We start from the raw sequence: 12,943 nt of genomic DNA, 5'->3' as shown, positions 1-12,943 counted from the left end.
AGGCAGAGAAATTGGGAACACACCCACCTTATTCAAATTGATTGAATTTGGATTGTTAAGCTTGTTAAAGGTGCAATTAACTGGAATAATACATGCTGGGAGCAATAAAACATTTAGAGTGTGAAGCAGGCCAGGTGGAAATCTCGATATTTGCAATGAATGACTGTAAGGGTGGGTTAAAAGTCAGCAGCTGGGTCCTTTGTTTGACCTTAGCAGTTCAAGCTGCTGTGTGCACTGTTTTCATTACAAGCTGTGGTTCAAGGATACATCTTTGCTGTTTTAAAGTTTTAATAAGCCTGTGGAAATGTGCACTTAGTGCCACATCTGCACTTCAACCTGTTTGGTTGTAATAACATGGGGATAATGATCTCTGTGGGAGACACATCTGCCAGTGGGGAGGAGAAGTGGCGGAAGAGATTGAGAGGGGGAGGGAGAAGGCCAGATGATCAAGGGCAGGATGCACTGGTGGTGCATGCAAGGGTGGCAGAGCTGCGCCGGAGCAAGTAGCTGGTGAAGACATGATACTGCAACAGTGAAGGTGCAAAGCAAGAACTAATGCTGCCAATCAAGTATACAGGCGGAGAATGAGTTCCCTTCAAATGTCTGAGACACAATGCCAGAGGAGATCAGGCTTTCGAAACCCACAATGACCTCTCTCTGTGAAAAGCTGGCAGAGAAAATAGCTTCTAACTGTGCTTGTGGTCACCCAATGCCAGTAGCTGTAAATAATCTACAGCACTGTAGCGCTACTTTAGAGTGTAGCATTGAATTTCTTTGCCACTGGTCCTTTCAGGCAGCCTGCGAAGATCTGAGTTGTATTATGCAGTCTGTTGCATATGAGTGCATTAAAGGTCTTTACAGATACAATATTCTGAAGGGCAGACCAGTGCATTGTATTTTCCATAGACATAATCCAGCGGCTTTGAGATGAATGCAGGTTTCTCCAGGGTTTAGGGAACAATAGAGAGCACTCATGTCACCATAAAGGCTTTAGAAGGCTAGCCCTATACATTCATCAACAGGAAAAGCCCTCACTCCTTAAATGTCCAGTTGCTACGCGATCACAATTGAAGATTTATGCAGGTCTGCACTAGATACCTGTGCAGCAGCCGTGACTCCTACATTCTCTGCAACCCGCAGGTGCCAAACCTGTTTAATGGACCTGATGTCTTGGATGGTTGGCTTTTTGGTGACAAGGGTTGCCTTTTGAAGATCCAGCTCATGATGGCAGCGAGGGCCCCAGAACAGACCCAGAGAGGAGCTACAATGACAGCCATGGCACCACCAGGGCCATTGTGGAGCAGACAATTGGGCTGCTAAAGATAAGGTTCTGATAACTGGATCGATCCAGGAGGAGCATTGCATTACACATCATCCAGAGTTTCACTGATGGTTATTGATTGCTGTGCCCTTACAACCTTGCCATTGAGGGAGGGGATGCCCCGGAAGTGGAGATGCAAGATAACAGGTATTCCTCTGATGATGAGGTCAATGAGAAGGTGAGGGAAGACTCCGATGGAGAAATGCAAGGGTCAGCATGGCAGCGCATGGCTGGCTAGGACACCTGGGAAACCAGTAGGTCAAGTATTCTTGGTCTCTCAGATGTGTGTACTGCCTTTGTCTCAACATCATTCCAAGTACACTGTGATTTCAGTGAGAAAATCCTGTCAGCACACTCACCATCCCGATACCTTAGGCATTGTTAAATCTTAGTCAATGTTCACTCCTAAAAATGTAGGAATATTTTCTCCAGACATTTCATAAATCAATTAGAGATAAACTCAACCTCTGCATGAACGATAATAAATGAAGGTTTATTAACAAATGGCCAATGGTCCATCTAAAATATGTTCAGAATGCACCCAGTTTGTGACCACTGTAGAGTTGTCTTAATTCTTTTCCATGTGCTCCAGCACAGTGTATCCCCTTTGCTGTTGTGCTGGAGAGAAGCTGCTGATCTGCCTGTCCCCTTGCCATGGATGACGTTCCTGGGTGCCTTTCAGCAACTGAGACCTTGAGGGCTCTGCTATGTTGGAAGACTCCTGTCAAGTCGCAGGAAGATCTTTTGTTGCCAGTACAATCTATGAGGGCTGTGCCAATGGCAGAGGGGTGGATATGGGGCCACCCCCATCAGATGTGTCCTGAGATGTGCTCCCAGTGACAGCTGCTGCTTATCCTCTGTCATGCGGACCAGTTGGGCTTTGCTGCCTTCCTGTTAGGTCCCAGGAACTGACTTAGTGTCCAGGCTCCCATTCACCTTGCCACTCTGACTTTAGGCCTACTCCACCATGCTCTCTGGCAGCTGTACAAGCGAATGTGAAGTGCCTTCACCAGATTGTGTTTGCCCTTGTCCTGATGTGCTAATCCTTGTCAAGGTACCATGCAGCATCCAAAATGCTGCCTGGTGCACTACACCCTCCGAAGCTTCCTCTTCTTCCTGGGAGACTAGAGTGGGTCCCTCAGGATTGGCGGGGTTAGGAGATGAAGGTTCACCTGTGCAGCACATACAGAAGGGCACTGATTAACCGTTCAGAGCTTGGGAGGTGTCAGGACACTTGATTCAGCATTGTTAGCACTATAGGGATTTTAAGGTATGACACCTTGCAACCATTACAATGTTTATAACATCCTTACAAGGTTTCTGTCAGAAATCATTAAAGCTTTTGAATGCATTATTTATAATTCATGTAACCATGTCAGGCATCATTCACCCTCTCCTAGCCCTCTCCCCATCTCTGTCACAAATTTTAATAAAGCCCCTTGCAATTTCACCACCCCGAGGCCTTCCTCCAATTTAGCCTCTGCCAATGGAACAGCTCCATTCTGTGGTATGAGGATTGCCAGCTCAGGGATGCCAACTCTAATCCTGTTTCTCACTCGGGCATTGTGAGCCCGCTTTTCCAGAAATGAGGTGTGACATTGCTTTGATGTTTATTTTCAGGCAACTAAATTTCAATATGCATCCAAGTTCTATGAGAAATGCATAGTCTGCACAATGTTGGCAGCCAAAGCGCTCAAGTCTAAGGCACTTGCCTGCACTTGCCCCCAGCCTCTCCCCCAGAACCACAATGACCCTTCCACAGAGGCATCGGGGCCACGGACAGTGTCATTGTCGCGAACGCTGCCTCAGACTTCTGAGGTACTCAGGCTCGATTGAGCCTTATCAAACCTTCCCTATGTCTCCTATATACAGTAGACAGAGTGCGGACTTACTCACCCTTACGGATCACAAAAGGTCAGTTAGCCTCAGTTAGGGGCATTGCCCCTCGCTTTGAAGCACCTCACCAAAACTGCTGGATCTCTGGCCGCCACCAAAGTCTAGGCAGCTCAGGTCATTGAGGGTGGTCTTCTCATCCTGTGCGCTGGCATTAGAACCTCACACTTGATGGTCACATCCTGGAGGAGGGCTCAGAGGGAATCATTAACAAAACACAAGGCAGTTCTGGATCTTCTACCTTCCCACTTCCCTCCATCGGTGTCATGGTGGCACAGTGGTTAGCACTGCTGCCTCACAGCGCCAGGGGCCCGGATTTGATTCCCGGCTTGAGTCACTGTGTGTGCGGAGACTGCACGTTCTCTCTGTGTCTGCTTGGTTTCCTCCGGTGCTCCGGTTTCCTCCCACAGTCCGAAAGACTGTTTAGGTATATTGGCCATGCTAAATTCTCCCTCAGTGTACCCGAACAGGCGCCAGACTGTGGCAACTAAGGGATTTTCACAGTAACTTCATTGCAGTGTTAATGTAAGCCTACTTGTAACACTAATAAATAAACTTTAAAATCTCCCTTCTCTCACAATTTACTTTCCTACCTATCTTTGCGTCATCAGTAAATTTAGCAACCATACCATCAGTCCCTTCATCCAAATCATTTATATAAATTGTTAAGAGGATCTAAGGAAGCTCTGTCAGTGGGCAAAGATCTAGCAAATGGAGCTTAATATGGGAAAATGTGAGGTTATCCAGTTTGGCAGGATGAAGCATATTATCCAAACGGTGAGAGATTGCAAAATCATAAAATTGTAATGGTGCAGAAGGAGGTTATCTGACCCATCGTGTCTGCAGACATCTGGGTGGTTTAGTGCAAGAATCGTAAAGGTTGATATGTAAGTAATGAGCAAAGTTAGTAGAATGTTATCGTTTATTGCAAGGGGAATTGAATACAAGAGTAGGGAGGTTATGCTTCAGTTATACATATTGGTGAGACCACATCTGGAGTACTGTGTACAGTCTTGGTTTTCTTATTTAAGGAAAGATGTACATGCATTGGAAGCAGTTCAAAGAATGTTTACTAGAGTCGTACCTGAACTTGTTAGTTAGCCAATTTTCTATCCATGCCAATATGTTATCCCCATGACTGTTTTTTCTGCAATGACCTTTGATATGGCACCTTATGAAATGCTTTCTAAAAATCTAAGTACAGTACATCCACTGGTTCCCCCTTTATCCACTGCACTTCTTCAAAGAACTCCAATACATTGGTTAAACATGATTTCCCTTTTACAAAACCCTGTTGAGTCTGCCTGATTATCTTGAATTTAGCTAAGTGCACTGTTTTAACATTTTTAATAATAGCTTCTGCATTTTCCCTATGACAGATGTTCAGCTAACTGGCCTATAGTTTCCTTACCTGGTCTGTCTACACGTGACTCCACATTTATTTCCTGCTTCTGGCACACTTTTTGAATAAAGGAGTTCCATTTGCTATTTTCTGATTTAGAAAATTTTTAGAAAATAGCAAATAGCAACACATCAACTATCTCACTAGTCACTTCCTTTTTTTATTCTTTCATGGGATGTGGGTGTCGCTGGCTGGGCCAGCATTTATTGCCCATCCCTAATTGCCCTTGAGAGGGCATTTAAAAATTAACCATATTGCTGTGGATCTGGAGTCACATGTAGACCAGACCAGGTAAGGATGGCAGATTTCCTTCCCTTAAGGACAATAGTGAACCAAATGGGTTTTTTGCAACAATAATTTCATGATCATCATTGGACTTTCAGTTCCAGATTTTTATTCAATTCAAGTTTCACCATCTGCCGTGGGAAGATTGGAACCTGTGTCCCCAGAACATAACTCTGGGTCTCGAGAATACTAGTCCAGTGACAATACCACTATGCCACTGCCTCATTCTAGGGTCTCTCACGACCCTGGGATGAAATCCATATGGACCTGGGGATTTGTTAACCCACAGTTCCAACAATTTGCTCAGTACCACTTCCCTGTGCTTTTAAGTTCCTCCCTCCTTCGCAATTCCTGATTTACAGCTATTTTTGGGATGCTACTTGTATCCTCTATAGCGGATACCGATGTAAAATATCTGTTCAGTTCATCTATCATCTCCTTATTTTCCATTATCATCCCCCTGGCTCACTTTCTATATAACAACACACTTTTTCCTTATTTAAATACCTATAGCGACCCTAACCATCAGTCTTTATATTTTTAGCTAGTTTTCACTTATTCTCTAATTTTTCCCTTCTTATTAATCTTTGAGTCGTTTTTTTAAAAATATTCTAGTCAAATCTTCTGACCTGCCACCTGCTTTGTACAATTATATGCTTTTTCTTTAAGTATTTATACTGTCTTTAGTTTTTTTTTAGTTAACTGCGGTTGGTGGGTTTTCCCCTTGCAATTTTTCTTTCTTGTTCTCAGGTTATAGGATTGTTTCTGCAGCTGTAACAGCTTCCACTTTCAAATTGTCAAAAGTTGTCTTAACTTGGCAGGTGGAATCAGGTTTCTAGGAAGGAGAGAAAGTTCCTTCCTTCTCCGGTTCTGTAGGCAAAACACTTTTAAAACTGCTCAGTTACTGACAGCAGATTACCAACTGTTTCTTGATGTCTCTTTCTCTGTGTGTGTGAGTGTGTGTTTCTCTGAAGATTTTTCCAGATAGTTCTTTCTGGATTTTCTGCTTCCTGCCATTTTCAGTACTTTTTGCAGGCAAGCTAAGATGGCTGCTGTTATAATGTGATCCATACGAAATGCAAAGTCATCTATCAAGTAAAGTATCAACACTTTAAGCAGCCTTCCTCCCACCACTGGTTCTTAGCTTTTTTCCTGGCCAAGTCACAATTTACATTCTTACAATGAGGCAGGGTTCCGCAGGGATCTGTGCTAGGACCCCAACAGTTCACATCATATAGTAATGATTTGGAAGAGGGAACTGAATGTATTATCTCCAAATTTGCAAATGATACAAAATTGGGTGGGAAGGTAAGCTGTGAAGAGGATACAGAGATGCTTCAGCGTGATTTGGACAGGCTGAGTGTGTGGGCATCTGCAAGGCATTTATAATGTGGATAAATATGAGGTTATCCACTTTGGTAGCAATAATAGGTAGACAGATTATTACTTGAATGGGTATAAATTGAGAGAGGTGGATTCTCAACGAGACCTTGGAATCCTCGTGCATCAGTCGCTGAAAGTAGGCACACAGGTACAGCAGGCAGTAAAGAAGGCAAATGGTATGCTGGCCTTCATAGAGAGAGGATTTGAGTATAGATGTAGGGATGTTTTACTGCAATTGTATAGGGTGTTGGTGAGGCCACACCTGGAGTATTGCGTGCAGTTTTGGTGTCCTTATCTGAGGAAGGATGTCCTTGCTATAGAAGGACTACAGCAAAGGTTTAGCAGGCTGATTCCTGGGATGGCAGGTCTGTCATATGAGGAGAGACTAAGTTGGTTTGGATTATATTCACTGGAGTTTAGAAGAGTGAGAGGGGATCTCATAGAAACTTATAAAATTCTAACAGGGTTAGACAGGGTAGATTCGGAAAGAATGTTTCCAAAGGTGGGGGAGTCCAGAACTAGGGGTTATAGTTTGAGAATAAAGGGTAAACCTTTTAGAATTGAGATGAGGAGAAATTTCTTCACCCAAAGGGTGGTGAATGTGTGGAATTCACTACCACGAATGTAGTTGAGGCCAAAACCTTGTCTGATTTCAAGTAGAAATTAGATATAGCTCTTAGGGCTAAAGGGATCAAGGGATATGGGAGGAAGGGGGGATCAGGATATTGAATTCGATGATCAGCCACGATCAAGATGAATGGTGGAGCAGGCTCAAAGGGCCAAATGACCTACTCCTGCTTCTAGTTTCTATGTTTCTGTGTTAACAAAACTTAATTATCTCCTGGGTGAACCATAATTAAATTAGGAATTGCCTTTGTCCTCTTAGAAGAGGAGAATCATTCTGAAATTCACAATGTTTTCTGATAGCTTTGAAACGGTCTTTGAAACTCAGTCCAAGGCTTTCTTTGAATGTAACCTTTAAAATGGTTTTCTAAAAAATTTGTAATGTGATAACTGCGCACCGTAACAATATGTAGAAGGGTATCTCTGTAAAATTGCAAAGTGCATCTCTGACAGAAATAAAAAGGTTACAGAAGTTAAGATTGGATTGTTATTCCAGCCAGATAGAACCAGATATGTGTGTTTCATCAGATGTGCAAGTTTTTCTGAGATCAGGAGAGGTCAAATTTAAGCCAACTTTCAGCTATCAACATGCAAGGTGAATTTATCTAGAAGTGAAGGATCAAGGGGAAGTGGATAACATTTTTATAGACAAAGGTTCACATTGCAGATGTCAATGTCAATGTTTTGACATTGCAGAAGAATAAAAGCATCATTCCAAAGAAAGGTGAGTCTATCAGTTCAAAAATACCAGCTTACAAAGATGAGTTTGGAACTGTTCTGAAAACGTTGCTAACTACAAGCATATAGATTTGAACTGATCAAAAGACTGGTTATCTAAGGCTGTTAATTTCACATCTTTTCAGAGGATCTTAATCCTTAACTAATCTCACCAATTCACCTCAATCTCAGCCACTGATCTCGACTGTAAATTTATAAGCAGCAAACAATTAATGTTAAATTACCATGACATAACCGAACGTCCTTTTACCTCTTATTTATTTTGTCAATTAATACTATCTATCAATAATTTGCATAGCCGACTTTTACACTTATTTAAAATGCTGCTGACTATGATTTTAAGAATAATAAATAATTTTTAGTTTATGAGTTTAATCCCTGACTTCTTGAATACTCAGCAAAAAACGCTTATTAATTCAATCGCTCAATAGCTTTGCAATTGCTGTAGAGAAAGGTTGGTAGTGCAAATGCTAACAACATCGATATTAGTTCATACAGTTCAGAAGCCAAATATAAACATCATTAATTTCCAGCATAGATTAGGTGGTAAATCTCAGACACTTACTTGGCAAAAAGTTAAGATTAAGTAGTTAAAGATTTAGCTGGTACCCTTATTGAATATGCTGGTTAGGATATCAAAGTAAGAGTTTTAACAACACCAGGTTAAAGGACTACGGATCACGAACCCACTCAGGTCAACTTTAACCTGGTGTTGTTAAAACTCCTATTGTGTTTACCCCAGTCCAACGCCGGCATCTCCACATCATGACTAGGATATCAAACCCACTGTTTTTACATAATACGCTCATATTAAACTGTTGTCATCATAATTTTTTAAAAAGCATTAACTTGTTATTCTTTAATACCCAAATACTTCTGTAAAGTTAGCGGAGAGAGAAATTTGATGTGTGTGTTCATCATTCCTGTAGTATTATTGCTCATTGTAAATTCCAGGTACAAATGGCAAAGTACATTCGTTTAGTGTAAGAGTCATCATATGTGAAGTCATGTATTGTCTATAATAATAGTTTGCATGTTTATCATTTGCAGGAGGTGTTCACAATGGTGAATATGTGTCATGGCTCTACTGCTATGACCCAATAATGGATGTATGGGCCAGAAAACAGGACATGAACACCAAACGGGCTATTCACGTTCTGGCTGTGGTGAACGATCGTCTGTACGCTATTGGGGGAAACCATTTAAAAGGTGTGCTACTAGTGATGAAGGTACTGGAATTGGAACAGATTTTATGTATGTGACAGACCACCACATTGGAAACCCGTTGATAGATCAGGCTGTTTAGTACTGAAATGGGGAGTTGTAAAGTCTGTCATGATCCCCATGGGGGAACCATTAAATAAAGTAACCAAATTTGTCAAATGACCCCCAAATGAAACAATTACCGACAAGATTTAATTTCTTTTAACTTTTACTTTAACATGAATCAGAATCAACAATGAATTACCAGGCAAATTACAGTAAGTACGATTTATAAATAACAACAGATACTACAAAGACTGTATCATGAGATTATAAGCATTTGCTATTGTTATTCTTTGATACCCAAATACTTCCTGCACAAATGTGGGACCATTTACAATCTTGCAGTCTTTCCAATTTGGCATCCAATATGTCAGATGTCTCACTTCTTTCACTCAATGAATTTGGTCCTTGAGTCACCAGCAACAGTAACTCCACTTCTTCTGAGTTCCCAAAGACAGTCATCACTCAAACGATACACTCCTGCAGGTCCTCCTTAGTTGGGATCTGCTTTCTATCCCTTTCTCCTTGAAAATGTGCCTTCTCTGTTGCTACCCTACTCAACTTCTTTGTCCTTGGCCGTACAATGCCCATATGTTAACCTCCTTCCTGCTAGTGCTCCTTCCAGGTCAAGTGTTGCCAGGTTACATGGACCAGTATTTATTATTATCCAAGAAAAATTAAAACTGATCCCTTTACAATTGATACAAACTCTTAAAAGCCCTTTTGCAACATTCTTAAAAACAATAGCAGATTCTCTTTTCCTCACTGTACTGCTTCTGTTCAAAGATTGTCAGAAGCCTGAAATAGTTTGTAAGTATATTTATACTGCTGTCAGATTAGTTGTACCTTTGCAGACAACCAGAGGCTGAGATGAAAGTTGTGTCTATGAGGTTCAGCTCTGCCTTGAAACACACTCTGAGCTATATATGTATTGAAAATCTTGAGACTACAAACGCATCCTGTTGTTACTTTATGATATCCCAATTTCTTAGTTATGATTTTATTAATGGAATAATGGAAAATGCAATAATGGAAACTCCCTCTGTATAGATTTATAATGGAAAATTTATTGAAGGAATATCGGTGTTTTAATATAAAATTAAAACCTTACCGCCTGTTTTGACTGCTGATGCTGTGACATCAGTTGGTCAGCTTCACTCACCATTATACTTTTCATGTTTAAAAAACAATGTTTCCATTTATCTGTTGGTCAACTTTGGAGTTTCTCCGCAGGTTAAAAACAGAATATTCTGCTCGCTGCCCCACCCCCGACGGGTTTTCCCATGGCAGATGCAGCAAGTCATTGACCACCAGTGGGATCTTCCAGTCCTGCCGAAGTCTAAGAGCTTTTGCATGGCTTGCCTGCCCCTCTCTCAGGAAATCCACCACAGGGGGTCAACTTTGGCAGGAAAGGAAGATCTCACCAGCAGGGAAATGCGGAAAATCCCATCCAATATCTTTTATATTTGTCTATTTTCCCTCGTGGATTTTCTTCTGGATTCCCATTTTCACTTTCATGTCTCCATGGCTATCTTTCCCCTTGGTGCCTTTAAGCCTGATTTTCATGCCTCCTTCCATATTGGAACGGAGGTGGGCGGGCTTTAAAAAGTGACAGGTGGGACCCTATGCCGGGATTCCCACCCCATTCCAATTTTCACTCATTTTTGCTGCTGGGGGATAAGAGTGCAAGTAATAAGCCGGCAGGTAGCACTTCCGACCTTGCCAACTCCTTGAATGGACATTTCAAACCCCTCACAATATTGATGGAGTCAGGCCAGATTTTTACGTTGATACAATGTCGTGACATCTGCTGATTCATGGGCTGAATTTTATGAGGCACTGACTAAAAAGTCAGGGAGGGGGTTGCCGAGGTGAACATCATCTGACCCAAAGCCGATTAACAGCAAATTGGCCATTATTTGGCTGGAGACAGGATTTCCACCCTTCAGGAACAGGAACTCTCACTTCAGAGAGCTGATTGGCCTGCAGTTCTCCCAGCATTTCAGGGCTGAGGCATGTCGTGTTGGATCAAAATTTGGGGAAGTCTATGAGGATCTCATCAGGTGTCCAGCTGGCAGCCTCCAGAAAGGGCAGTGGAGTTTGAGAGGCCAGTGGAGGAATGGAACTGGGGTGTGGGGGGTGGGGGTGCTGGTCTAAAATCTTCAGACATGGTCCAGTGGGACCTGGGGGCCACTTACGGAGGAATCCCTCCTTACCCTCCAAAAGCCCATGGAGGGAAACCTAACGAACTGACCATTTGGTGTGGGCTTCTTCCACCATCAGTTAAATCTTGGTGGTGATGGAATAAGGCACTTAAGTGAGAAATAATTACCTAACTGAGGGTCTCAATCGGTCCATTGCAGACTTCCCAACACCGTACTGCTGGTATAATTGCAGGGATGGGCATTCCAGCGATGGGCTAGTCACCCAATGTATTTACCTCCTACCTTCAAACCTTTCTTCCATGTGGGGGCAGGGCGGGGCGGGGGGATGGGGTGGGGGGGAATATAAAATTTAGCTGTTTGAAGCATTCTTTCAACGTCCACTAGGTACACAACCCATGAGCCATATAATAACACTGGCAAGTCTTTGAGGTGCTCATGATATTTGACATGCCTCGTTATTTTTGAAAAACTTTTTCACTTGTCTTACATTCTCATAAACTGGCAATCAAACACCGCCAGTGAAAATCCCACTGAAATAATATTTAATCTATTTACATCTCTTAAACTTGTCCAAATAAATGCACAGGCATTGAAAAACCACTTAAAAGAAAGATAGAATTGTTACAATCTCTTAAAACTTTCAATCAAGCAGAATTATCAGTACTTTTTGCAGCTGTGCAAACAACTCCTGACTAGGCTGAGTCCATTAGTCATTCATAATGAGGCCATCTGTCAACTGTAACAAAAAAGGCAGGCTGAACGGGTGCCAGGCATCTGTTTCAATAAATAACAGCCTAATTAATATCAAACAGCCAGTGATTTTACGTGATCAATAAATTTTGCTGTAATACATTCCACCAAATAGTCCAATTTCGCCTAGTTCGTAAAATTTTGAGGAAAATCTTTGTAATTAATCTAATTTACTTTGCGTAATACATTTTCCTGGATCTACCTCAGACCATTTGACATCTTGTCAACAACTAGACTACTTAAACATATTTTTATATCGATAGTGCCTGGTCAGTGAGTGTGACACTCTTGATAATCCTGCTGCTGCTAGAATGCAGTCAGAATAAAGGAATATAACTCTCCACTGCTGACAGGGCCTTCAGTTGAATTTTCCTGTGTCCCGGAGCTGGTCTAAAATATATTTTTGATTCATCTGTTTATCTAGGAGGAACAACTGGTACCGTGGTAAAGAAAAAAAATGGAGCAATAGGTCATGTAGGCTATAGATATCAATGCCACTTTCTTCAAGCCCTCACCTACAATATTGGCAAAATATAGAACTATAGAGAGTCATTCAGCGCAGAAAAAGCCCTTCGGCCTATCGAGCCTGCACCAACAATAATTACCACTAAAGGCGCACTAATCCTATTTTCATGTAGTAGAATCACTGAAAGGTTACAGTACGTAAGGGGGTCATTTGGCCCTTCATGTCTGTGCTGGCACTTTGCAAGTGCAACTCAGCAACTCATCTGCATTTCTGCATAGCCCTGCATTTTGTTCTGTTTGGTGAATTAACCAATTCCCTTTGGAAAGACAAACTTGAATCTGCCCCATTACATTTTCTGGCAGCATATTCCAGATCCTTACCCCCTCTAGCAAAAATGTCTACATTTGATTTTGTTGACAACAGAATAATCAAAACTGTTTGATTAAAATTGATAACAGAATTCAGTAGTGAATTCCACAAAAGCAGCTGCCTGCTCTACGGGTGACTCAGGCTGTACTGCTGCTGTGGTATCTTGTAGCTGCACATTTACTAAATCTAACAAGGTAATGTATTAAGTGGAAAGGTAAAAACAAGTTCAATTTTTTGCCTTTTGTTTTCTATATATTTTTCATTGATTCCCTTCTTAGCTT

General features: G+C 41.8%; 1 protein-coding gene across 1 annotated transcript in view; it reads left to right on the top strand.

Moving 5' to 3' along the window:
* klhl14 (kelch-like family member 14) overlaps nt 1-12,943 on the top strand; it is a 156,079-nt gene that overhangs the window by 121,100 nt on the left and 22,036 nt on the right. Inside the window, exon 6 of the mRNA XM_078217064.1 lies at nt 8,697-8,855. Within this exon, the coding sequence (XP_078073190.1) occupies nt 8,697-8,855 (159 nt within the window). The remainder of the gene's footprint in view (nt 1-8,696; nt 8,856-12,943) is intronic.

Source organism: Mustelus asterias, chromosome 7, assembly GCF_964213995.1.
Source record: "Mustelus asterias chromosome 7, sMusAst1.hap1.1, whole genome shotgun sequence".
Lineage (NCBI taxonomy): Eukaryota > Metazoa > Chordata > Chondrichthyes > Carcharhiniformes > Triakidae > Mustelus > Mustelus asterias.
This window is presented reverse-complemented; position numbering and strand designations above follow the sequence as displayed.